The following is a 27,956-nucleotide window of genomic DNA, read 5'->3' as shown; positions in this document are numbered from 1 at the left end:
GTCACACATCTACATTGTTGTTGATTTTTCTCTCACTTTGACTGGCTAATTTTTTTTTTAATTCATAGGCTACAAAAATTATGTATCAGTAATATTTTTAAGTTATGCTTGAATTTCTTCAAGCTTACTGTATGCCCACCAAATGTACTGAAAAAAAGAACTGAAAAAGTTAATGTTTAGGAAAGATAAATCTTTAAGTCTTTTCAGCAACATTTTAAAGCATGAATGTTCAAAAAACATAATAAATAGATGTGCCCATTCAATTATGAATGTTTGTGTAATTTTAGCTAAACCTGTTTTTTTTTTATTGATTTTCATTTTTTGTTTTGAAATTCCTGCTTATACTTTTGTACTTTAACACATCATCCACAGTAAAAGCCTTTATTTCTGCATGTGTTCTAGGATCTTTGGGGTCCTGAGGTTATACTGGCAGCATCAAGCTCAAGGCAGTGACAAGCACTGAATTTGGAAGCTGTCTATCACAGTGCATACACTCACAACATGCCAGTTTAGACCTGCTAATTAACCAGCCTAACACATACTTGGACTGTGAAGGAAAACCTAAGTACCTAGAGAAATAGCCACATACCGTATGTACTGGGTGAACATACCAACTCCATATGCAGATGGTGCTTGGACTGGAATTTAAACCAGCACTCTGGAGCTGTGAGACAGCAGCACCACTCATTGTGCTACCACGTAGTCCATAAACATTTATAGTGTAGTGTTTTCATTTAAAACTGTAATTTTTTTTTTTCTTGTAAAGTCAGTTTTGAACAAACTTTTTTCGGATTCTTTGTACGATTGTATTTAAAAAAAAAAAAATTACAAAGGGTTTTTCACAAATATGTGCCTTTTTCTATTTACATTATGTTTCAGAAGCAATTTTTGGTAGTTTTGTTTAAATATAGTATGAAAAAGAGTCAATTATACACCATGCAAGTAACATGTTGACCTTTTGTGCAGTTTAGAGGCAGAAGAGAAAGATTAAAATAAAACAGCAACAGTGTTTGCCTTTTGTTTTAGTTGCTACTTGGAAGTGGAGTTGGAACTGTTAGACTTTATGACACTGAAGCCAAGAAGAACCTGTGTGAAATGATAATAGATGACATACATCCCAGGTATAAATATTTACTTACCTCATATTTGCAGATTCTTGGAGTAAATAAATGATTATAAGACAGAAAAATTGTAACCGCTGTTTTTGTGTGATTTGTTTTGGTGTTTTTTTTTTTTTTTTTCTTTAATGGAAAGGCATCTATTTAAGAAATAATGCATGTTCTTAAACATGGAACAAAATACCATACTAACAACATGTAGACATTTCTGTGGGATATTTACTTTATTAATAGGTAATTTGATAGTCAAAATGATTTCCTTTTAGTAATTTTTTGTTTGTTGTTATTGTGAAATGATAATTTTTCCCCTCTGGCAATCAAAGAAGCACTATGCTAACACTGCACGTGCATATGCATTCACATTGGCATCCATTTGATAATGCTGAGATGAAGGTCAGTTTGTCAGGATGTGTTTTGTGAAAAGCGCTTTAAAACAAAATCTAGCAATTTAAATTTGTCTTTTTAAAGTCCTAGTACGTAAGAGAAAGCTGTAGGTTGTAATTCCCTGAAGATTCCACATTTATAGTAAATTTATTAAATTGTGAAATCCTGTTCAGAATAGAAAGTGCTAAGAGTTCAAAATATTAACTAAATCATGCAATACAAATGTTACACTCTCACTTCTGTAAAAAAGTATTAAACTTGTGACATTTGCCTCTGAAAAGAGTATGTTTATATAAACTCTCCAATCACATAGGAGTTTTGCTGATCAACAATTAGCATGTTTTTATGTTTTGCCAGAAGACTTACATACATTCCCTAATATAGGAACTGAGAACTTAAATATTTCAGTAGTGGGGGGAAAAATGAAAGTTGAACTGTTTCTCACAGTTCTCTTTTTTTTGTAAATTTGATTAATGTCATTTAAGCTATCCTTGCATACTGTACCACCAGTGTAGAGATGTGCTGTATATTAGAAGTTTTTTTGAAATTAGTACAGTACACAGTATATGTGTAGCTTATGCAAGCAGATGATGTAACTTTGAGTTGTACTAATACCTAAAATAGTTTTAATACAATGAGGGAAGACAGAAAAACCTGTTATGTAACACTAACCCTAATCCTACCCATAACCCTAATAATACCTGAAATTTATAGAAATCTCTGAAATTCAAATTTGAAATAAAAAAAGATCTAGTTATTTTTTTTTTCTTTCTTAGTGGCAAAATTTACTTTAATAAGATGTAGGCAAAATTCATACTCTGTGAAAGGCTTCTTGAGACTGAAACATTTGAAGCTTATTTCAGTTAGATACATTATCCTAGCATATGGCACATGAAAGCATGTTAGGTAAATTGGCAACTCTAAATTGACTCTGTATTAATGAGTGTGCCATGTTATGTTTTGGTGTGAAGTCCAACTTGGTGCTTTGCTTACTCAGCTAGAATAAGCTCCTGGCTTACCCAATTATGCATTTTATTCCTGTATCAGATCGAAATGCAAAGAATGATTTTGGCAAATGAGTCTAAGTTTCTGCTTTTGGGAATTTTTTTCTGGTGGTACAGTGGCGTGAAAAACTATTTGCCCCCTTCCTGATTTCTTATTCTTTTGCATGTTTGTCACACAAAAATGTTTCTGATCATCAAACACATTTAACCATTAGTCAAATATAACACAAGTAAACACAAAATGCAGTTTTTAAATGATGGTTTTTATTATTTTGGGAGAAAAAAAATCCAAACCTACATGACCCTGTGTGAAAAAGTAATTGCCCCCTGAACCTAATAACTGGTTGGGCCACCCAACGATAACTTGCAATGAGTCTTTTACAGCGCTCTGGAGGAATTTTGGCCCACTCATCTTTGCAGAATTGTTGTAATTCAGCTTTATTTGAGGGTTTTCTAGCATGAACCGCCTTTTTAAGGTCATGGCATAGCATCTCAATTGGATTCAGGTCAGGACTTTGACTAGGCCACTCCAAAGTCTTCATTTTGTTTTTCTTCAGTCATTCAGAGGTGGATTTGCTGGTGTGTTTTGGGTCATTGTCCTGTTGCAGCACCCAAGATCGCTTCAGCTTGAGTTGACGAACAGATGGCTGGACATTCTCCTTCAGGATTTTTTGGTAGACAGTAGAATTCATGGTTCCATCTATCACAGCAAGCCTTCCAGGTCCTGAAGCAGCAAAACAACCCCAGACCATCACACTACCACCACCATATTTTACTGTTGGTATGATGTTCTTTTCTAAAATGCTGTGTTCCTTTTACGCCAGATGTAACGGACATTTGCCTTCCAAAAGTTCAACTTTTGTCTCATCAGTCCACAAGGTATTTTCCCAAAAGTCTTGGCAATCATTGAGATGTTTCTTAGCAAAATTGAGACGAGCCCTAATGTTCTTTTGCTTAACAGTGGTTTGCGTCTTGGAAATCTGCCATGCAGGCCGTTTTTGCCCAGTCTCTTTCTTATGGTGGAGTCGTGAACACTGACCTTAATTGAGGCAAGTGAGGCCTGCAGTTCTTTAGACGTTGTCCTGGGGTCTTTTGTGACCTCTTGGATGAGTCGCTCTGTGCTCTTGGGGTAATTTTGGTCGGCCGGCCACTCCTGGAAAGGTTCACCACTGTTCCATGTTTTTGCCATTTGTGGATAATGGCTCTCACTGTGGTTTGCTGGAGTCCCAAAGCTTTAGAAATGGCTTTATAACCTTTACCAGACTGATAGATCTCAATTACTTCTGTTCTCATTTGTTCCTGAATTTCTTTGGATCTTGGCATGATGTCTAGCTTTTGAGGTGCTTTTGGTCTACTTCTCTGTGTCAGGCAGCTCCTATTTAAGTGATTTCTTGATTGAAACAGGTGTGGCAGTAATCAGGCCTGGGGGTGGCTACAGAAATTGAACTCAGGTGTGATACACCACAGTTAGGTTATTTTTTAACAAGGGGGCAATTGCTTTTTCACACAGGGCCATGTAGGTTTGGATTTTTTTTCTCCCTAAATAATAAAAACCATCATTTAAAAACTGCATTTTGTGTTTACTTGTGTTATATTTGACTAATGGTTAAATGTGTTTGATGATCAGAAACATTTTGTGTGACAAACATGCAAAAGAATAAGAAATCAGGAAGGGGGCAAATAGTTTTTCACACCACTGTATATTTGTGCTTTAGGCATTAGGTGTTAAGCTAAGTTGTGAGGAAAAGATTTACAAATGTAAGGAACAGGATAATGTAATGGACACAGGGGAGGACTGTAAAAATATTGTGTCAATTGCACAATTTTTGTTAATAATTTAAACCTCCAATTATTTATGATATTTTTTCATAAATATCACATAAGTTCAGTATATGGCTATGTGCTATGCTTTGGCTTAATCATGAATGTTGTCTATGAAGGAACAATTTTAATTATGTTAATCTTTAAATCTTTAAAAAAATAATCAGAATATTACACTATTTCATTGACATAATCTATTTGATTTTGATTATGACTGTGACTTTCATAGAGTAGTCTCTGTGGTAAATGCAAATTTGAAACTTTTATTGTGAAGATCTTTGCCTTTACTGATATAGTTTACAGATCTGTAGGGTTTTAGCTTAACTTATAAATGAAGTGCAATGGCAAGCTGAAAATAAGCCACAGGAAGGAGGAGTAATGACTCAAATTTCTGAATTTGAAAGTCTGAAAAACAAACATGCATTCATTTCATGTGCTAGCCACATTTACCTCTGTTAACAGCAAAGGTCTCAACAAATTTGTTTTATCAATTTATTCATTACATTTTTCCCCTAATAGTAGTGCTTCTGAGTCATTGAATATATACCAGTTATTAAACTATGGGAGCACTCTGTGTCTCAGCCAGGACTCTGCATCCTCCACTGCCTCTTTCACTCTCCACTTCCTTCCTGTCCTCCATGCCACCCAGGTGATTATTGGTCTTAAGACTGCTGGTATTGCAGGACCTTCCTTGCATGAGTCACCTTAAACTCTTCATACAAGCTGCTGATGGGAAGCATCAACATGGGAAGACCTTAACTGTAGAAATCGAATCTTATAGATAAGTAGGGCCTGCAGATCTGTTGAAGGATCCCATGCTGGTAGAAAAGGCAAGATGATACCTTCAATGTGAACCTATTTGTTAGTACATATTTTTTCCTTCCAGCAAAGTCTGTATCTGCTTTTGTTGGTGTGCCTTTACCCCAGAATTTAGACATAACACCACCTTAAGAGGATCACATATCACCAGACAACATACTTCTAAGGATCACAGAGGCACACAAACTCCTCCACCCAAAATGGCAAAGTCACAATTCTTGTAGGAGATTACCTGAAGATTTGTACAGTATTATGAATTTTAAGGACGGGAGATTATTGCCAAGTAGGAATGATCACCAATATAGCGGTATCTCCTTTGCTCTGAGAGCAAAAAATCTGGTGTAAATTAGAACTGACAAATGTAATCCTATTTCAATTTTGGAGGTGCTGTACGTATTTTATCATTTTGTCTGTCTCCAAAACCATATCAAAAGAAAAATATTTTCATTCTTATAAATGCTGTTTTTTTATTAATAATACATTGACCTCTGCATAACGTTTTCTTTATTACAGTGATCATAACTTTTTTTGTGTGTGTGTTTTTGTCATTTGTTTAGAATCTTGTCATTGGCTTGGAGTCCTAGTGGAACATCATTTGTTTGTTCTGCAGCTGCTCATAGTCCTAGATCGAGTGACAACATAAGTGGGTTAGGTCCTGCCCAAGGACGGCTTTTGTTGTGGGACACAAAAACTGTTAAACAGCAGGTAATAATGAATTGTAATATGGGTTTCTGCAGTTTGAAAATCTGTGAACTTTTTATTTTAATGTGTCGTCTTATAAATAAGCATTCTTGACTTTTAGCACAACATTGGCTAGGTAAATTAATCTTAAAACAATATTCAACAGTTTTTTTGTTTTTTTTAGCTTGAAACTATATAATTTATTTTCATGAGCTCATTTAGGCTGCATTTTATTTTGTTCAGACACATACAAAGCATAAATATAAAAGCTTTTGATTCAGATCTGATGAGTCTTGGACTGAATTTATTTAAAAAAAAAAAGTTTGTGCAATGACTAAAATGATCCTAATTATGTTTGAGCTGTCCCTAAGAAGATCCTGATTTTAGTAAATCTGGAGCAGACAAATGGAAGCCATGATACTGTCTTGAAATCATATCCCCTTGAACAGTAAGAACAGCCAAATGGGACAGTACAAGACATTTTGTATTGCTTTGGTTAACAATGTATATCTTTCTGCATCTTTAATTATTATAATCACATTTTCAGAGTTATTGAGATTTAGATTACAATGTCATATCTGCACTTTTAACTGTACATCATGTAACATAATATAACATCCTTAAACCCTGAAATTTTCTTTGGACAAGTGCCAGTTCATTGTATCGCTCACTCAGGGCTAATTTGCAATTGACAATTAGGCTGGCATGCAGGTCTTTGGAGATGTGTAAAGAAAACTTTCTAAGTGTAAAATCCATGCAAATAAATGGAGAATGTTCAAATGGGTGGACATTTTATGTTAAAAAAAATGGTATTTTATTCACATTCTTTAATTCATGTAGCTCAGAAACAGAATTAGCTAGAGCAAGCAACTTTTCACAAAAGTTATTAGTGTTAGTGGCCTCTTAGTAATTGCTGTCAGTAATTGTGCAGAGTTTTATTTGGTCATAGTACAGCAGCCAAGAAACTATCTGTCCTGAAAAAATACCATGAATGACAATAATGCAGAGTGACCTAATGGTAAGAATGGCACACCCCAAAATACATATATTTCTGCCCTCAATCTTAGACATTCTGCAAAGAATTAATTTTACAATGGAACTTTTAACATTGGTGCTGAAGTAAGAGCCTGTTTTTATTCACAGGATGCAGCGTCCATCTTGTCAGTCCATACCACATGATTAGGAGCCCTCTTCTTTGTTAGATCAGTCAAGGACGCTCCTCTCTCTGAAAACCTAGGTACGAACTGGCAGTAGTACCCGGCCAATCCAAGAAATGCCTTGACTTGCTGCTTGGTTTCCAGATGGGACCATTTTAAAGTGGCATCTATTTTTGAACACTGTGGTTTCATGGTACCCCAACCCATCAAGTAGCCCAAATATTTAGCCTCTTTTAGTCCAAAGAAACATTTCTTTGGATTGATATGAAGCCTGGCTTCTCCCAGTGCCCGCAATACCGCTGTAACCTGCTGTACGTGTTCCTTCCACGTGCTGGAATAGATGACGACGTCATCGAGGTAGGCAACACTGTACGCATTATGGGGGCGGAGCACTTTGTCCACCAGACGCTGGAAAGTCTCAATAGCTCCATGTAACCCCAATGGAATGACCCAATACTGCCAGCGTCCGCTAGACTAAACGCTGTCTTGACCTTCGTGGTGTCCATTAAAGGAATCTGCCAGTACCCTTTTGTCATGTCAAGTGTGGTCAAAAATTTTGCTTGGCCAAGCCTTTCAAGGAGATTATCCACGAGAGGCATGGGGTATGCATTAAATAGGGAGACCTGGTTAAGCCGACAGGAGTCATTGCAAAGCCTCCGACTGCTGTCAGGCTTATTAACAACTAGCAAAATATCCGTGCTTCGCAGCGGAGAAGTAGTGTGTTAAAGAAGTTATGAAAAAGAAAAGGAAACATTTTAAAAATAACATAACCTGATTGTCAATGCAATTGTTTTGTCACTGTTATGAGTGTTGCTGTCATCAAGGATTTGATTATCATTATTTCTTTCAATCGGGTTCATATTTGGAGGACATGTTGTTTTGAAGGTACATTCCGTGTTTGTCAACCGTTGTAAAGATAACAGGTTTCATTCATCGAAGTGTTCACTACGCAAATCGCTACTCGTGAATGTAAGATGTTTAACAGGCATTCCCGGTATTAACTTGTGCTAAACGTACCATGGTGTGACATAAAGGGAGCTGACTGTAAAAAGGCAAGGAGGCGAGTATTTTGAACGAAAAGGGAGAAGACAGCCAAGGAGCGGAAAAGTGAGAAGGAAAACTGTTTAAATAAAGAGCTAGGAAGGTGAATGGAAAGAAGCAGCCAGCGGTAAAGCAAGGAAGACTTCATAATAAGGACGGTTGGGTGCACGTAGAAGGTGTAACAATAAGATGGTTAAGCCTTACGGTAATGTTCCCGCACGGAGGGTTTAGAGAGACACACTAGGAGAAGTATAATCTGAACCTCTCTACAGTTTTGTTTATTTTCGGGTTGTAATGTTCATCAAATTTACGTATAATCTGCCAGTGGCGGACCGTGCATTTCACACCTAGGCCTTCAGTAGTGCTCCGTCTGAATCAACCCACCCCTCAAAAACTAATTTATGGTTATAAAAACCATCTTAATATGCAGAAATACAGTATAATGAGCCACTGCATCGCAGATAGATAACTCCTGTAGCCACAATAAATGCCTTTATTGAATAGACAAACCAGGGGTGAACGAGTTCCTTTCTACTGCAGCTACAGCCGCGACATACATAAAAAACATCAATAATAACTCATAAACTTGCAGTATTTAGCAAAATCGCAACATTTTACTCACCAAAAATTCGGATTATTTGTAAACAAAATCCATTCTCCTCTCTTTCCTCAAAAACAGTTCAATTACTCTGTCGTACAGATTATCCGTGTGCTTCAGCTCCATCAAAAAGTCCCTTTCTATCGCCATTGAAACTAATGCTGAAAGTCGAACCTGCCCTGTCATATTTCTGGCATAAGTTTTAATTCGCTTTAGGGCTGAAAATGTCCACTCGACAGAAGCAGTGGACATGGGAATGGTCACCACCAACTATACCAATGTGTACAGCTGCCCCATGCTCTCATTCAGATTTTTCTGATGAAGGAAGTCAAGGAGATCAGTGGGAGATTTTCCTGCAAAATCATGCATGGCATACATTACAGTCAGTTCTGTTTTTAGCCGAGACAGATCAAAAAGTGCTCCGTGGCTCTGTGTTAAACTAGAGAAGGCTGCATGCGGGAAATTTTTCTTGTATTCCCGAAACTTCTGGGGGTCGAGGAGCGTGACAAACATCAGTTTTTCATGGTCTTGAAATCTGGTCTGTGTCTGGGAAATAATATTGTCCAGAATCCTGCCATGGAGTTGGCGGTAGCGCGCGAGGATCTTGCGCTCGGAGCGCCTGCGGTGCGTTCAGTGGCCTCATAGAGTTCCTCATATTGGCTTCTATCCAACCAATGGGTCTGAATATGGTGATGTTGCCCTACTGACACCAACTCAAAATTTGATTGGTTGAAGCAACAGTTTAATCGACATTTATTTTGTGTTAGAGGGCCTGCAGAACGGATTGTGAAGGCCTCTCTGCCTGGCAACAAATGATGGCTGAAATGTGATTGGTTAAATGCTTTAATACGAAAATACATGTCTGGAAGCAGCACAACCATCGGAAAAACTATGAAAGGAAGCAGACAGACTATTTGGAATTATTTAATAAGTATTCATGGACAAAATATAATTAACATCAGTTTGTGATTCAGATATTTTTTTAGGCCAGCAGAGAAGGCCTTGCAGGCCCTGACGGCCCACCACTCAAGCTCATGGTTAACTCATCAGGTCTTACATCACCGGTCAGCATCTGACACAATTCTCTGCCGCTCTCTCCAATAAGATAACGGAATAATCTGACCTTAGTGTTTTCCTCTGCCACCGGCATTGCAAGTTCTGTGTATAATGTGAACTCGTCCTTCCATGTTCTCCATGACTTCGCCAGGTCTTTAGCATCAAGGCTTTATACCCGGCGTCTTCTCCTTAAACTTGTATCTCGTGAATATATCATGTGATCTTGCGATGTCCACGGCTTTATTTAACTTTAGCTCAGACCCGGCACTTAAAAGTTTCACTCGCACTTTCGCTGAGTTTGTGTCAAACACTATTCTATCCCTGACCATCTCATCTTCGTTTGCATAAGCACAGCCCTTCACCAGCAATTTTAACTCCGTTAGAAAGTGATCAAAAGTCTCATTTATACTCTGCGTCCTCTCAGTAAACTTGTATCTCGTGAATATCGTATTCGTCGTAGGCATGATAAACGCCAGTGGCAGCGTGTCTATGAACTTAATTTAAACTTAAGGTTTACACTGTGCTTTGTTTCCGCAGTAGCTGCACTTATGAATATGCTTGTATGCGTCACTCGCTTCATATTGTTTTGCTGCCTTCTCAATTGTTATGAAAAAGTTATGAAAAAGAAAAGGAAACATTTTAAAAATAACATAACCTGATTGTCAATGCAATTGTTTTGTCACTGTTATGAGTGTTGCTGTCATCAAGGATTTGATTATCATTATTTCTTTCAATCGGGTTCATATTTGGAGGACATGTTGTTTTGAAGGTATATTCCGTGTTTGTCAACCGTTGTAAAGATAACAGGTTTCATTCATCGAAGTGATCACTACCCAAATCGGTACTCATGAATCTAAGATGTTTAATTGGCATTCCCAGTATTAAGTTGTGGATTTGCCTGCGACTATTTAGCGGCAGCTTGTCTATTTACACCTTGCTTTCCTATTGATATGTGTACAAAGGCTTGTTCAGCGTCAGAGGGTTTCCACAGTAGCTGCACTTATGAATATGCTAAGCACAGTCCTTCACCCGCGAATATTTACCTTACATGGACAGGCACTCAATTACGTGGGAGGTGTGATGATGCGAGACGCAACTTCGCCTCACACGGCGACCGAGCTGCAGGCTATGGCCGTATACAGTATATGGACGAAAGTAGGTTCCAGTTATGACCGTTACGAGCAGAATTTCGAAATGAAACCTGCCTAACTTTTGTAAGTAAGCTGTAAGGAATGAGCCTGCCAAATTTCAGTCTTCCACCTACACAGGAAGTTGGAGAATTAGTGATGAGTGAGTCAGTCAGTCAGTCAGTCAGTGAGGGCTTTGCCTTTTATTAGTATAGATATGATTGGACTGGACCAGGGACTATAACTTTCCTCTATCACTCCTAGCTCCAGCATTCGCTTGATTTCCAGTTCCACGTCTGCTTTCTTTGCCTCAGGAAGTCAATAGGGGTGCTCTCGGACTATAACCCCCGGTTCAGTCACTATATTGTGCGCTATCAGAGAGGTCCTTCCTGGTTTTTCACTCGCCACCTCTGAGACGGACATGATAGCTGATTCCAGCTCCTGCCTTTGTCTGGCAGTTAATTCCTTGCAGAAATTAAGGGTGTCTCTGTGAACAAAGAATGAGCAGAGGAGGGATCAGGTTCCCTTTCCTTCCACGGCTTCAGCAAGTTAACATGATAAACCTGCTGGCTTGGTCTACTATTGGGTTGTTTCACCAAATAGTCGACCAGTCCTTTCCTCTCCTTAATTTCATAAGGGCCTTGCCAATGGGCGAGTAATTTAGAATGGGAGGTGGGAACTAACACCATGACACAGTACCCCGGATGGAATTCTCGGAGTGTCGTGCCACGGTTATAATAGCGAGCCTTTTCTGATTGTGCCTCTTCCATATTACTCTTTAAAATAGGTCTGATTTTTCCAAATCTGTCGTGTAATTGTGCAATATACTCCAAAATATTTGTAGAGGGAAGAGCCTCTTCTTCCCAGCCTTCTTTCAAAATATCCAATATACCTCTGGGTTGTCGTCCGTATAATAATTCAAAAGGTGAGAACCCCGTAGAGGCTTGTGGGACTTCCCGATAGGCAAAGAGAATGAGGGGAGGAGTTGATCCCAATTCCTCCCATCCCCACTGACCACCTTGTGTAGAATCTGCTTGAGAGTCTGATTAAACCTCTCTACAAGACCATTGGTTTGAGGATGATACACCACAGTCTTTAAGTGCTTTATTTTCAGTAGCTTGGCAGTTTCCCTGAACGTCTCTGAGGTAAAAGGTGTCCCTTGGTCCGTTAGGACTTCTTTAGGGATGCCACATCGCGCAAAGACCCCTACTACTTCCTGTGCGTTTGCTTTAGATGTAGTTGAGTGCAAGGGAACAGCTTCCGGGTATCGGGTCGCATAATCCATGAGGACTAATATGTATTTATGTCCTCAGCCTGAGGACTCTAAGGGTCCTACAATATCGACCCAGATTCTTTCAAAGGGGACATCAACTAAGGGAAGGGGAATGAGAGGAGCATGGTCCCTCCTAGGAATTTGCCGTAATTAACATTCTGGACAAGAAATACAAAAACGGCGAACCTCCTCGTTAATTCCCGGTCAATAAAATTGGAACTTGATCTGCTCTAAAGTTTTTTTCGGAGCCTAAATGGCCTCCAAGGAGGTGGCCGTGTACTAATTCATAAACCTGCAACAGTTTCTGGACCTCCGCTCCATGTTCCGCAACCCGATATCATAGATCATTTTCTATTACAAAGTGAGGTCCCTGGGGCATGGACTGATGTGTGCGTTGGCCATTGACGAGGACCACTGCATTCTTTGTAAATTTTAGGGAGTCATCATTCCACTGCTCCCTTTTGAAAGAAGCTGGCGTTTTTCTAAATTGAAAATGTATCTCTGAGAGAGGGTCTGGCCTGACCTCAAGGGGCGGGGATTCCTCCCGACTTGTTGAGGCACGGGTGGATGACGTATTCACCTGCGACGGTCCAGGAGTCTCCCCGTCCTCCTCTTGGGCTTCCGTAATCTCTCTCCACTGGCTTTGTACACGGTATGGAGACAGCTTGAGACGAGTTATTATTGGGAGTAGTCAATATTTTACCGCATTTGTTATCAGACCAGTCCCGCCACAGAATCACTGGAAAAGGAGGATTAGGGTGGATCATGGGAAATTTTTTTTACCAATCCTCCTTGACTGATGAAACATAGGGCGGAATCGTACATACAGATTTCTCCGCATACGCATTTTATACTGGTCTTTTCTTTAATTCTTTGTCGCGGTAAGATATATCGGCAATCAACAATGGAAATGTTGCTGCCAGAATCAAACAGAGCTTCTAGTTTATAACCATTAATGACTATAGGTCCCATATTTAATAACGTCAGGGGGTTGGCCAGAGTGTGCAAACCATCTCCTGCCCTCCACCTACTTCCCGCCTTGTTCCCGGGTAGGTTGCACACATGGCGACCCGGGAACTCAGAAACAGGCTCTGATTTATGTGGAAGAGATTTATTTTGTAGGATATAATCTCTAGGAAATCCACTAGAAGACTGTTCTGCTCTCCCAGATTTCAAGGCTGGCATGGGTGGTTTTATGAGCTGTATAAGCTATCTTCCATAGAATGGAAATCTCCCCAGTCTGGCAAGTTTTTGGGAAGGCCCTGTAGAAAAATAAAGCAGGCAACCTGCTGCACTATTTGACAGGTGGTCAATTCAAATGGCCTTAGCCATAAGGCCACCTGCTTCCAGAGGCGCATAGCCTGCTCCTGGATCGATCTTTCCAGATCAAACTCCCATTTCTTTATTCTTCATGCTTCCTGGGATAGCTCATATTTTACTGGGACCTTAGTCCCAATGGGCAGCTCAGCTCTCTCCTCCGAGAGAGCATAATAAGCCCTTTTCGTTTCATCCCCAGAAACCCAGCCTACGTCTGTGTGTTCCTTTCACACTCTCCACTTGGTAAGTTACCAACCCGGGTTTGTATTTTGGGAGTGGAGCCTGTACTGAGCCCTTCCTGACCCCAAACGCACTCGGCCCCGGTACTTTCCTACCTGGTTTCTTATTAGTTTGTGTCCCGGTTTCTTCTGGGACTTCATCCTGCTGACTATGCCACTATGACAATAAAGAGTCCAAGACATCATAAAGATTTAGGGCAGCCACCTATATATTATTGTTCCTGGCTGCAAAAGTCAAAATAAGTAGCACGATTTGCATAGAACAGAGTCCAAAACAGAACTGATCATAAGAGACAAAGATGGAGGCTTTAAAGGCCCATATAGGAAATGACATCATCAAAAGGGCCGGGATCAGAAGTGATGTCGTCTGGACCAGAAGGGACATCGGCAAAGGGGCCGGTGCCAGAAGTGATGTCAGCTAAGGGACCGGCACCAGAAGTGATGTCTTCTGAGGTGCCGAAACCTTGCACCATTTCCCTGGAAAGGTCTGTAGGGAACTGAGAAAGACAGTCGGCGCACTCCGCCGCCCCCGGTCGGATGTTTTATTACAATTACTCAGGCCCTTTAGCTGCCTCCTACTCGCACGTGTGTGACACCACCAGTTCTGTTCTAAATTGTTGATAATGCTGTCACCAATATATTTATTTTGTAAATGGCACATTTCTTCCATCTTGTATATTATTTCCAATCAAGATATTCTTTTGCAAAGTGAAACGTTCTTAACAATCTGTGTTGCTTACCATATACTAGAATTTTCAAAATATTCTAGTCACAAGCATGAGTACAACTTTGAGGTTAATATAAGCTGTGATGCTGCAAATGCCAAAAAAGAAAAACATGACAAGTGTAACAACAAAATAGAAACGTTCAGCACAGCACCAATGTGATTACTTTACAGTTACAGTTCTTGCTAAATACTGAAAACATTGTGAACAAATCCTTATAAAGATTATTTTTTTCCAATTTAAGATGTACACCTTCACTTTATGACTGAGTTATAGGGGTGGGTTAGGATTGCCTAATCTGAGTAAAAAATGTTTTTGTGCACGTAGTATGCTATATAGAATATTACAGCAGATTTTTCATAGCATAATGTTATCCCATCTGGACTGGTATCATTTTCAATTAAGCATTAAGAGTGATCTAAGGTTGTCCAATATACAAAAGTTCCCCCCAAAATAGTTTAAGTGTAGAACATTGCCAGAACACATTATCTATCCATACAGAGCTTTAGCAAAGGTTGGATACTGAGTATTTGTCTGTTTTTTTGAAAAAAACATAATGAATCTAATTTGGTCTAATATTATAGAGGATGGTTCATTCTCTGTTCTTTTAAATAAAATAACTTGCCAGGATCTTAACATAATTATTAAGAAACATAATTGGTCTATATGATTCACATTCCATTAAGTATTTATATTTTCTTGGAGAGACAGTAATGGTCACTTGATGAAGTATTTATGGTAGAATTTTAGTTTCTCTATTTTTAAGTAAACATTTTTAGCATTAATAGTGCTGAGCTTTCTGGAGTTTGCAGTAAGTTTATAATATCTTAAATTTCAGATCACCTGAAAAGTAAAGAATTCTATGCAGAGAATATGAAGCTGTATTTTATCAATTAAGTCCTTGGCTTGGACCCTGCTTTCTTTACATTGCAATGTTTATAAGGACTTGTAGTATAGTTTTATTTCCTGCTACATTGTTAAACTTTAAATGCATTCTAAACATCCTGATTATTTATTATGTATATATCTTATTGAACTTTTTTCTTTGTGTATTATCATTGTGTATTATCTTGGCTTAAAGACCACTTGCTCAATTCCTTTTTGAGTCAAAAGATTAAACTCTGATTGTAGATTCAATGTTTTCCTATAAAATAATTGATTTGGAGATTTTGTATATTCCTGATCAGTTAATCATTTCTGATGCCCTTCTTGTCTGCAGTTTGTTTTTATGTGAGAGTTGCAATATAATTTGTTTTCTTAAAACTGCCTTAAGTGTTTTCCAGAGTGTCCCTGCAGAGGTCTCTGGGGAGACATTGGTGTCTAAGAAAGTATCAATTTGTGTTGAGATAAATTTCATAAAGTCCTCATCAGACAGCATTAATGGATTAAGTTACCAATTGTGAATTGTATTTGTGAGGCATAATGATTTAAACTCCTAAATAAGAGGAGCGTGGTCAGAGATAACAATATATTATTATTTTCAAGATTTAATAGAGGGGTAGTAAGTTATTATCAATAAAAATAGTAAATTCTTGAATAACAGTGACACACTGGCAAAGGGTAGTTTTGGATATAGAAATTGGTCTGAGAGATTATAATCCTTAATAAACTTTTTCTTTTCATTGGATTGTGTTTGGTTATGGCATTTTGTCCCTTAATTAAAAAGATACTAATAATGCTGAATACATTTTTGCTTGGTGTGCTTTTATATCAAAATAGTTATGTCACTGTTAGAATTTTATTTGTTTGTACATGCAAATAATATTGTAAACAGATATACTGATTTAATGTTATTCTTATTATTCCTTAGCTACAGTTTTCACTAGTACCAGAGCCAGTTGCTATAAACTGCACTGCTTTTAATCATAATGGGAACTTGCTGGTAACTGGAGCTGCTGATGGAATTATTCGACTGTTTGGTAAGCGACACATTATTTTATTTATTTATCTATCTATCTATATCTATCTATATATATTGTGACAGATAGGGGGTGCTGTCGTCCCCTTGAACCCTCAGACCAGACGCCAGATAAAAGTCCAATAATTAAATTTATTTGGACAATAATATAGTGCACAAAGTGCCCTCCACTCCACAATACTCATAAACAATCAATACTCAATACAATAATCCTCCACTCCCAGACGCGTTGTCACCCTTCCTCCCAACTCCGCTCAACGCTCTGGGGTTTCCCACAATCCTTTATAGTCCTTGACCCGGAAGTGCTTCTGGTCCCTCAGTCCATGGGATTACCCAGCACTTTCGGGTCAGGTGAAAACTCCTCTTTTTTCTTCAGCCCGGAAGTACTTTATTACTTCCGTACTCGTGACAGGGAAGTACCTCCGGGCTATACGGACAATATAAGTCCTTGAACCTCCCTGCAGCGTCTTCTGGTGGACCCCATGGTATCCAGCAGGGGTGTGAAGGAAAACTCCAAGTTCCATGATGCCCTGCTGGAATTGGGGATCTCCACACTGCAGGAAGGGCTCCACCTGGTAGCTTGGGCATATTGGCCGGGATAAGCTGCAGGCCATAGTCCACTATATATACCACCAACTCCAATTCCAATGAAGTTAGGACGTTGTGTAAAACATAAATAAAAACAGAATACAATGATTTGCAAATCCTTTTCAATCTATACTCAATTGAATACACAACGAAGACAAGATATCTAATGTTCAAACTGATAAACTTTATTGTTGTTTTGCAAATCTTCACTCATTTTGAATTTGATGCCTGGAACACGTTCCAAAAAAGCTGGGACAGGGGCAGCAAAAGACAGGAAAAGTTGAGGAATGTCCAAAAAACACCTGTTTTGAACATTCCACAGGTGAACAGGTTAATCGGAAACAGGTGTTTGTCATGATTGGGTATAAAAGGAGCATTCCCAAAAGGCTCCGCACAAGCAAGGATGGGGCGAGGTTCACCAGGCAAATAGCACGGCAGTTTAAGAACAACGTTTCTCACCGTACAATTGCAAGGAATCTAGGGATTTTATCATCTACTGTCCATAATATCATCAAAAGATTCAGAGAATCTGGAGAAATCTCTGCACATAAGCAGCAAGGCCGAATACCAACACTGGATGCTCGTGACCTTCGATCCCTCAGGCGGCACTACGTTAAAAACCGACATCATTCTGTAAAGGATATTACCACGTGGACTCAGGAATACTTCAGAAAACCATTGTCAGTTAACACAGTTCGTCGCTACATCTACAAGTGCAAGTTAAAACTCTACCATGCAAAGCGAAAGCCATATATCAACAACACCCAGAAACGCCGGCTTCTCTGGGCCCGAGCTCATCTGAGATGGACTGACGTAAACTGGAAAAGTGTGCTGTGGTCTAACGAGTCCACATTTCAAATTGTTTTTGGAAATAATGGACGTCGTGTCCTCCGGGCCAAAGCGGAAAAGGACCACCCGGATTGTTATCAGCGGAAAATTCAAAAGCCAGCATCTGTGATGGTATGGGGGTGTGTTAGTGCCCATGGCATGGGTAACTTGCATATCTGTGAATTCAATATTAATGCTGAAAGGTACATACAGGCTTTGGAGCAACATATGCTGCCATCCAAGCGACATCTTTTTCAGGGACGTCCTTGCTTATTTCAGCAGGACAATGCGAAGCCACATTGTGCATGTGTTACAACAGCGTAGCTTCGTAGTAAAAGAGTGTGGGTACTAGACTGGCCTGCCTGGAGTCCAGACCTGTCTTCCATTGAAAATGTGTGGCGCATTATGAAGCACAAAATACGACAACGGAGACCCCGGACTGTTGAGCAACTGAAGTTGTACATCAAGCAAGAATGGGAAAGAATTCCACCTACACAGCTCCAACAATTAGTGTCCTCGGTTCCCAAATGCTTATTGAGTGTTGTTAAAAGGAAAGGTGATATAACACAGTGGTAAACATGCCCCCTGTCCCAGCTTTTTTGGAACGTGTTGCAGGCATCAAATTCAAAATGAGTGAAGATTTGCAAAACAACAATAAAGTTTATCAGTTTGAACATTCAATATCTTGTCTTTGTAGTGTAATCAATTGAATATAGGTTGAAAAGGATTTGCAAATCATTAGATTCTGTTTTTATTTACGTTTTACACAACTTCATTGGAATTGGGGTTGGTGGTATATATAGTGGACTATGTGTATGTGTATATATATATATATATATATATATATATATATATATATATATATATATATATAATATAAACGTACTACAATAAATAAGTCCCCTTAAAATACATAATTTTTTACTAAATAAAACATATACACAAAATATTTATCCATAATACATATGTCATAAAAGAAAACAAAATACTTATTAAAAATTACAAGCCATAATTCTATTAAAATGTTCATAAGATGTTTATCAGAAAAATACAAGATGAATATGCTTAAAAAGTTTGCATGTAAAATAGACACATTTGGCTCTTAATTTAAAAGGGTTGTTACCTACAAAGCAGGGAGGAAAAATTCTTCTTGATATATTCTATTATTAATTAAAAATATGAGCTACTGTACTACACTTAGACAGGGAGTGAGTGTTTTGGTGCATTAATAGGTTACTTAAAATAGAAAATGTATAACAATCTAATTTTCAAAATATTTTAATACATGAAATACTCTATTGCTGAAATGTTTTTTGCCTTTGGTATGCTTACATACACTTTTAAAAGCACATGTACTTGATGTTATAAGTATAGATATGAGTAAACATTAAGAAGAAAACAACTTTATCATCTCTCTTTTTTTTTTTTATTAAATTGCCTCTTGAACAGGTAACCTTTGGGTAATTTGGTGTAAATTTGTTACCCCCAAAGCATTCATTATTTAGATATTGAAATGATAAATTAGCTTTACTTTGTTGTATCATGTTACAAAATTTGCAGTCAATAATTAATATGTTCTGTTTTTAATGATGCTTTATCCAGACTTTCAGTGTACTGTACTAATTTTTCTTTCATTTGAGTAACTTCTGCAACATTTGGGAAAAAAAATAAACATGCAAGTTCAATTGTCAGAATATATATTTTTTTTTGCATTAAATAAAATGTCAAATGTTATCTTGTTGGGAACAGTATTTGCTGTTAGTGTCTAATATATGAAGCTCAAAATGTGTTCAATATACAAATCCACACCATTGGACCAATCCCTGCAAAATCTGCACACATCATTAATATGATCAGTGGAAGACCGTAGTCCTGACCCAAAATTTTGAACTTGGGGGAACCTGTGGGTGTTTTTTTTTTCTCTTTTTAATGCAGTTTTGAACAAACTGAAGCCCCATAGCAAACAAATGGACCAGAGCTTAAAATTACTTACCAATGCAAGGCTAGGTAATGCAGCATTACAGTGATAATTTAAGTTGCTTTTTTAGTTTCAGTGAATCTTCTTATTGTTATTTATCAAAGTATATCAAAATCAAAAATAATGTTCTCTGTTCATTATTTAGTGTTCTTGATTTGGGTTAAAGCTGTGAAGTTAACTGATAACTAATGAGCATTTGAAAATAGCTGACTTCTTCACATTTTCTTCTTATGTCATCCAACAGACATGCAGAGGTATGAAAGTGTAATGAGCTGGAAGGCCCATGAAGGGGAGGTATACTCGGTGGAGTTTAGTTATGATGAAAATACAGTTTTCAGTATTGGAGAAGATGGAAAGGTATGACTGCTATGGTTATAAAAAAGATAATCCCTATTCAAACCTTTAAAAAAATACCCAAGTCTTTGATGACATTGCCTTGTTGTTGAAGTAAATGCTTTTACTTTAATCACACCACTAGATTCAGAGGACAGTTTTCATCCTTAAATCATAAAGCTGTTTTGCAGCCACTTGTACTGACAACTGCATTAATGTATCTCATTTCATAATCTGATTTGCAATTAATTTATAGTGTTGTATTCATCTTCAGTTGTTATATATATAAATTGTATTATTATCACTAGTCTGTAAGTGACATGCAAGTAAGAATTCTTTTTTGCTATGTATATATGACAATAAATTTGAACTTATATTTGTTAATTTTCTTTTAGAAATAACTTTACCTAAAGCTACAATATTATTAATTCACTTTGCTTACTGTTCATTTTTTAGTTTATCCAGTGGAATATTCATCGCAGTGGAGTCAAGCAGTCAGAGTATGTGCTACCATCTGATGCGACAGGTCCTTTTATCTTGTCGGGGTACAGTGGCTATAAGCAAGTTCAGGTCCCACGTGGTCGACTATTTGCCTTTGACTCAGAAGGAAACTATGTCCTCACATGTTCCTCAAATGGAGGTGTCATCTATAAGGTACAGAAATTCTCTAATGTGTATGTATGTATATATATATATATATATATATATATATATATATATATATATATATATATATATATATATACACACCTTTAGGGTTAGTTCAGGATGTTGAACCATATCTCAATGCTAATTCTGAGAAGAAAACTTGCTTGTTACACTTTACAAGATTACTTTTTCAAACAGTTTTCTTATACCTGTATGTGAGACATTAATGTAATACTGAATATTACTTGTTAAGGTTTTTATTTAAATATAAAATATACCCTTCATGCACTTACTTTTTATACTCTGGTGACCTGCTAATATTTGCATATACATAGTATACCACTCGCTTATGTTTCTTTTGTATTTTCCTCAGTTCAGTGAAGAGGAAAAGGGTTTGGAAAACATCATGGCACTCGGAGGACACAAAGCCCCTGTTGTTACTGTTGACTGGTGTACTGCACTGGATTGCGGGACATGCTTGACTGCTTCCATGGATGGTAAAATAAAATTGAGCACTTTACTAGCACAAAAGTCTTGCTGAAAATAGTGTTTCATTTTTAAATGTGAAATATACAGGTAGAAGAAAATCAGTGTGTACTAAAGAGGCTAGTTCATTAATCATTAAAATGTTTTTATGGTATCAGTGTAAAAAGCACAGGCATTCGTCTCTAAATACAAATACACATTGCATCTGTAAACAATTATTCTAGATCAGACTTTTATAATGAAGGTTTAGATGATCATAAGTGTATTGACTGATGCAGTGTTTTCTCTGTTTATTATTCTTTTTTATTTCCAGTGGCCTTTTCATTTGTTTTTCTTTTACAATGAAATCATAAAACTTAGTATTAAATGTATCTTAAGTTTAAAAAAAAATATCAGGTTCTCTGAAAGTCAGAAATTTATATACAGGTTCTTCCTATTTTAGGATTTCAGTATTGCAGTTTCAGTATATTTTGTGGACCAATCTGGTAATGATTTTTTATTTAATTTTTACAATTGCCATTGTGGCAATATACTGTTAATAATGTTGACAAGAAAGTCTTATTAGTCCATATTAGTTTAATTTATTAAAATGGCTAAATTATACTTAACATGGTGCAATAACTGTATATGTTTTTGCTGTTTTTGTAACACAATCATATTATTTGTAATTATGTACTTCTCCTAACCAAGAATAAAAGAGGACCAATGGAGTATAGTGGAATAAACACAAAATCATCAGAAATGTATGCTTGTGTTTTAGGGCTGTACTGTAATTTGGGAGGGGGGTATTTTTGCATCAAGATGTACAAGCCCAGTGTCATTCATTCCTTTTCTCTGCATTGTTAATTCTGTTTGAAGTTACATTATGTAATTATACCTAAAAAGTTCAAACTGGATTTTTTGTGGTCATTTATAATGCTATGCACATGTACTATACATTCTGTAACACAAGAATCTGATTTCAGCTCTGCTTATACATGTAAACAGAACATAGAGTTACTTATGCTGACTAGCCTCTGTTGAGGGAAAAGATTGCTATTCAATTACTGTTTTAAACTTATACTTAAAAAAAGTTACAATAAATGATGCAATCTACTTGAAAACAATTCACTAGAGGTAAGATTTTGGTATACTAGGGCCAGTGCTGGTAGCCCCAATTTGGCTAGATACGACATATAGATCTCATTGATTGTGGCCTTATTAAACGTGAAACACCTGCTTGCTCCAGATATTAAAGCTTTATTCTGTACTAGCCAACCCACGGCGTACCATATGCCGCATAATCGCGCCGGTTTTTTAATAATTTTTAAGCACAGGGAGAAAATGAACATTTGAAAAATCGGTAATGTAATAAATCAGCAAGAAACAATGCACGGAACGAACCAACACACAATCGTCCGTGCGGCACTCAGGTGCGGAGGGTGGAACGTGAGGAGAAGATAAGGACGTCCACTCGGTCCCTCCGTCATGCTAGTCTGCTGATTTCTCATCCAGTATGCACTGCCTGCTCATGTGCCCACCTCCAACTCGTCACTCGAGTCGTTGTCGTCTTTGTACAGTCCAGATGCAGCTGTGACTCACGTAGACTTTTCATTGCTCTGTGCGGTTTTGGCTGCCTTTCTATATATAATCCACCAAGACACTCGACCACGGTAGCAGCGAGGTGGGTGTGTGTAGCAGCGAGGTGGGTGTGTACAAAGTGCAGGAGCATCTAAGAAGACGCATTGTATGTAGCGTGTTCAACAGTTTGCTATGGTGCATGCAGTCATGCGTCGTCATTGAAAACTCGTTTTTTAAAGACTGCTCACTTCATTGTGTTTAAACCTCAGTTGTAAAGGAATGTTTTAAGGATCCCATGGGATACCCCTCGCAAACAGTTTTACACGCTGCATATGGCGATTCACCTCCGCAAGAAACATGCCTCTATTAACAGTCAACGTGGGTCGGAGCTGCATGTGACCTCTACGACAGACGAATATAAATGACGCCGGTTTTTCTGTGTCGTCGCGTCCGAGTTGGTGGGCGTGGCTGTGTGAGTTGTCGTCGTATCCAATGGTCTTGGAGTTGGTGGGCGTAGCTCCTTCCTGCGTGCGCCATAGGTGTCTCACATGTCGGCGGCCTAGTGAATCCACGCCCCTTCCAGCGTGCTTTCCATGGTTGTCTTGCCTTTCCATGGGTGTCTTGCCTTAGTGAATTATATATATAGATTTGTCATGGTGGGCCCCATGTGTCATGGATGTGCGATTAAACACATTACTCCAGATCATTTTTTAGCTTTCATCTCCTAACTGCCAAGTGTAGACATCAACATACTCTCCCTTGAGCCTATATTCATACAGAATTATACTGTAAAGAATTACAGAAGTTTTTTGTTGAATTACCAGCCATCAAGGTGACAAGGCAAATGTTAGTTATTTGGGATCCCCTATGGTGTACATTGTGATTTAGGTTAATGTTTAGTAATCTCACTTTTTCTTAACAGATTCAGATGAATATAACACCAATTGTACTCCTAAGGACTGCTCTGTCAACTCTATTTGGCTTGCAGGATCTAACAGACCTCTAAACACACACACTATCAATTTGTTAAAAACACAGACAAACGTTTTTGTAGGTAGAAAGTGATAAATTATTTGTGTCCAATTGCAAACTAGAATATTAAAACTCTCTGCATACTTTTTGACCAGCAGGTAAACCTAGTCTGGCCTATCCTAAACAATAACACACATATCCTCCTAATTTTAATGATTCTTAACTAGCCACACTTACATTTCCAAAGTACAAGTTTCACTTTGGTTAATTTATATTTAATCTCAGAATTTCAGGGCTTATCTTCTCCATAAATTTGTGCTACCCCAAAACCCCAGCCACACATTAAACTAGCCTAGTATGCCCTCAGTCTTTAACACAATACAATACTTTTTTAGATGTGCTTTTCCAAACTGGCAGTCTGGCAAGGCCCCAGCTTTCTTCAAGAGCGAATCCATATGTCCAGCAAAGTCTCCTCACTTTTCATCACATGAGGCTCCCTGTCTCTGCTGCAAATGTGTGTGCCTTCACTTCTAATCACTGCGCTCTTAACTATCACTGCTGAGATCTTTACAATCACCACTTCCCTCTTTCTGTGGGTAGATAGAGATGAGCCCTGCTTGACTCCTTAGTTCTGGCTGGCATGCTAGACAAGTCAGTGTCACTATCCAGCCCAGCAAGGCTTGTGAAAGGTTGTAAGCCATTGATACACTGTATAAGAACCATCCAAGCCATCCAAACAACAACCAAATTTTTACTCAAAACAAACCCCGATAGGATTGTTTAATTAATACAATATGCATCCATGCTGTAATAGTAAAACGTGGGAAAAAATTAACAAGGGTGAATATTTTCACTTTAACTTCACATTCTATTATAACTTTAAGATATGGTGGTTATTTCAGATAAGGAAGACCTAAGCTTCTTATACTCATTGATCATGGCTGCTGGAGAGTGATGACATATTGCATGTTGATGAACACATGCAAGTAAGAATTTCATTATGCTTTGTGCAAGTGACAGAAATATCCCTACGTACCTGTGGTATGATACCATCTTAACAATGTTTGTCTTTTGCATCTCTCTATACTTACTGTACCATTTTACACCAGCCTGGCTCTTCCTCCTTTAAATGCACTTTATTTACATACACTCAACAATAAAAATGAATAAGTCCTTCTAATACCCTATTGCAGCTTAGGCCAACCATCTCAGTGTTGATCAGCATACTGGTGGCTTTGTTTGCTGAATATCTTCCTGAAAATTCATAGTGTATCCTGCTTAGACAAACGTTTTTCCTTATGTTCCATGATGCTTTGTGAAACCAGCATGACATCACAGAGATATAGCAGCCAGTGTTGGATGGGACCTTCCCCTCAAGTACATACTACTAGTAGTGGGCTAAAAATTTGAGGAAAATTACAAATACATTTAAACACAAAATGCACATGCAGAAGGAAACTGAAAATGTATTGGTACATTTGTGTCTTAAAGGTAATGTCTTTTTGTGTGTACCTGTATGTAACCTTTTCAAAATATGTGAACCTTCACCTTTAACAGTATCACCCAGAGTTCTGTGCAGTTAATGCAAACAGAAAGGAGTGAAGAATCCACACAAAAGCATCAGGGGAAAAAAAACCAAACTCTTTTTTCAGCTCAAAAGAGATGTTTCTGCTATTGAATCTGTGGAGGGCAACCCACAGTGAATTCAGGCTTTCTGTCTGCCAGTCTCTGCAAGAAATTGTTGTGTTCTGATATTTAATTCTATTAATTTTCCCTCAGGGAGGTACAGTGGTGCAGTGGTTAGCACTGCTGCCTCAAAGATCAGGTCATAGTTTTGGCCACAATAATCAATCCAGAATAGTTGACAAACATTTCTGTAGCTGTCAGAGACACTTAAAACACAATAGCACCATTATAATCCACTCAAAGCCAGTTCCACTCTCTCTTTCCCCATTGACTCAATGGATTTTGCTGGGGTTGCGAAGATCCTGAAAATTTCTGAAACTTCATTGAAATCGATATGAACCGAATTTAGTGGGGTTTGCTGATCAACAATAATGTAAATAGATTATTATTAAATCTATAATAAATAATTTAAATGATAATAGTGCACACTGCAGAAAAAAAATCATTGGGAACTCTGTGCCCTTCATTAAAGATATCTTTATGAAATGTTGCATCTTGGAGGACTGCTCCCACACCTCCTAGGTCTTTTGTCCCACTTCCATTTAGAAGAAGGTTCTTTTGCATCCAAGACAGAAGATACAGTAATTAATTTAAGGCCTCAGTGGCCATGTGTGCTGTTTCCCTCCTGTGTTTTCTTCTGTAGGCGCTATTCTACTATTCAGCTGTTACAGCCACTTCTCACATATTACTTCTGTGCAAATGAAAAACAGCAAAAAAAAAAACCTTTCCAATGGGAAATAAAGTGTTGTAAAGCCTCTTGGCAATAGTAAAAAGCTATATTTTAAAATTCAGTAGCGTAACATACCATATACAGCAGATGCTCTTAAACTAAAAAAAAAAATCATGTGCACCAAACACCCTTCAAAAATTGCCAACTATCAGAATAATGTCAATATGTGGCCTGCACACTCTGTGGCAGTCCATCAGAAAAGCAGGTCTGCATGGTCATATTTGTGGCCTTTCTCAAAAAAAAAAGTAAGTTTATGCTAGATGCTATCATTAGAGTCAATGTTATATGTATTTAAGTATTTTGTGCAGAAAATGTGGTACTATATATTTAAAATACTGTATTTATTAATGTCGTAGGTGATGTACAGCTACTTGAGTGGTAATATATATGGGCTCAAAAACGACTGGCATTTTTGATAAAAATGAACAACTTCATAAAAAGAATAGCGAAGATAATGTGCAATACTTTATGACCAAAAAGTAAGAAACTCCAGTTTTTTTAATTAGAATAGTTATTTCTAAATATTTTTTTTACATTTACAGCTTTCAGAATTAGTGGGTGGATTTTTTTTTTCAAAAACATAGACTTCAAAATTATCTGGCTCCCTTTTCTAAGAAAATTAACCTAATAAAATTTGTAATTTAATTTGCTTATGTAAATACAAATCAATGCACAGGAACATTTTAGTATTTGAGTTTCATGAGAAAATTAAAAAGGTCAGGTCACCTTTATTATCACAGTAGCTGTGAATAACATTAATGTCATGTACTCAAAAATGGAATAGGATAAATTCTGTCATTTTGGTGTAGTACAGAAGATCATTTTTAAATTGTACTGTACTAGAAGGATTATGATTCCTTTTGTTGTGAAAGGAAACATGACAAGTTATAATAAATGGTCTTTAAGCTGTGGAGCACCATTTGATGTTTATGATGGGGGAATCTGTCCTAAGGATGTTTCAATAAAAATTGTAGTCCATAAGGATTTCAGCATTACACATCACCAAAACATGTGGTCAGTGGAAGTAGAGGGACATTTACGCTGCTTGTAAATTGATTACAGAGAGTTGAACCATTCAGTGCTCTTTTGAGTAGAGCATTTAACAAACAGATGATATGGTTTTCCATACCTACCACTCATGTGCTATCTGTTTCGTCCAAGCCCGCAGGGGTTTCAAACTCCAGTCCTGGAGGGCCGCAGTGGCTGCAGGTTTTCATTCTAACCATCTTCTTAATTAGGGACCAGTTTGTAATGCTAATTAACTTCTTTAGCTTTGGTTTTAATTAGCTTGACTCTGGCCCCAAGGTTGTTTATTCCTTAATTAGCAGCTGGACAGCAATGAGACATAAAACAAGCAGGACATGACCAACTCACCTGTACCCATCAAACAAAATCTGAAAATAAAGATGAAGGTCTCAGTAAGGTTGATCCCTCAGGTTACCAAAACATTTTAGGAGTTCTTAGAAAAAACAGAATATCAACAGTTCTGGAAATGTCTGCTGTGGCAGAAAGAGAGCAGCAACAAGCCATGGAATTGAATAACAGGCTTAATTAACAGCAAGAATCAGCTTCTCATTAAGGAACTGGTTGAAGTTTGTTTGAAGCCACAATTTAGCTGGTCATCTGTTGGCTCGTTTCTGTTTGGCTGTCATTTAATGAAGAAAAGAATCAATTCAGAAGACTTAATCCTTAAAAACAGGGCTATTAAAATAGAGGAAAAAGAAGTTAATTAGCAGTGAAAACTGGTCACTGATTAGGAAAAGGGTTAGAAAGAAAACCTGCAGCCACTGTGGCCGTCCAGGCCTGGAGTTTGACACTTGTGGTTCAAGGTATCAGGACAGATATTACCTTGCAAATAATTAAATTAGG

At 37.7% G+C, this 27,956-nt stretch overlaps 1 protein-coding gene across 2 annotated transcripts in view; it reads left to right on the top strand.

The window, feature by feature from the left end:
- Window positions 1–21,881, top strand: part of wdr91 (WD repeat domain 91) — a 68,097-nt gene extending 46,216 nt beyond the window's left edge. For both annotated transcript variants that reach the window (XM_039750421.1, XM_039750420.1), the window contains exons 11-16: window positions 1,027–1,121; window positions 5,704–5,851; window positions 16,171–16,279; window positions 19,917–20,029; window positions 20,462–20,659; window positions 21,027–21,881. In XM_039750421.1, coding sequence (XP_039606355.1) covers window positions 1,027–1,121; window positions 5,704–5,851; window positions 16,171–16,279; window positions 19,917–20,029; window positions 20,462–20,659; window positions 21,027–21,194 — 831 coding nt within the window. In that variant the 3' untranslated portion in view covers window positions 21,195–21,881. The remainder of the gene's footprint in view (window positions 1–1,026; window positions 1,122–5,703; window positions 5,852–16,170; window positions 16,280–19,916; window positions 20,030–20,461; window positions 20,660–21,026) is intronic.
- The last annotated feature ends 6,075 nt before the right edge of the window (window positions 21,882–27,956 follow it).

Source organism: Polypterus senegalus, chromosome 4 (assembly GCF_016835505.1).
Source record: "Polypterus senegalus isolate Bchr_013 chromosome 4, ASM1683550v1, whole genome shotgun sequence".
NCBI classification, from domain to species: Eukaryota; Metazoa; Chordata; class Cladistia; order Polypteriformes; family Polypteridae; genus Polypterus; species Polypterus senegalus.
Note: the sequence above shows the minus strand (reverse complement) of the source record. Positions and strands in the feature narration are given on the sequence as shown.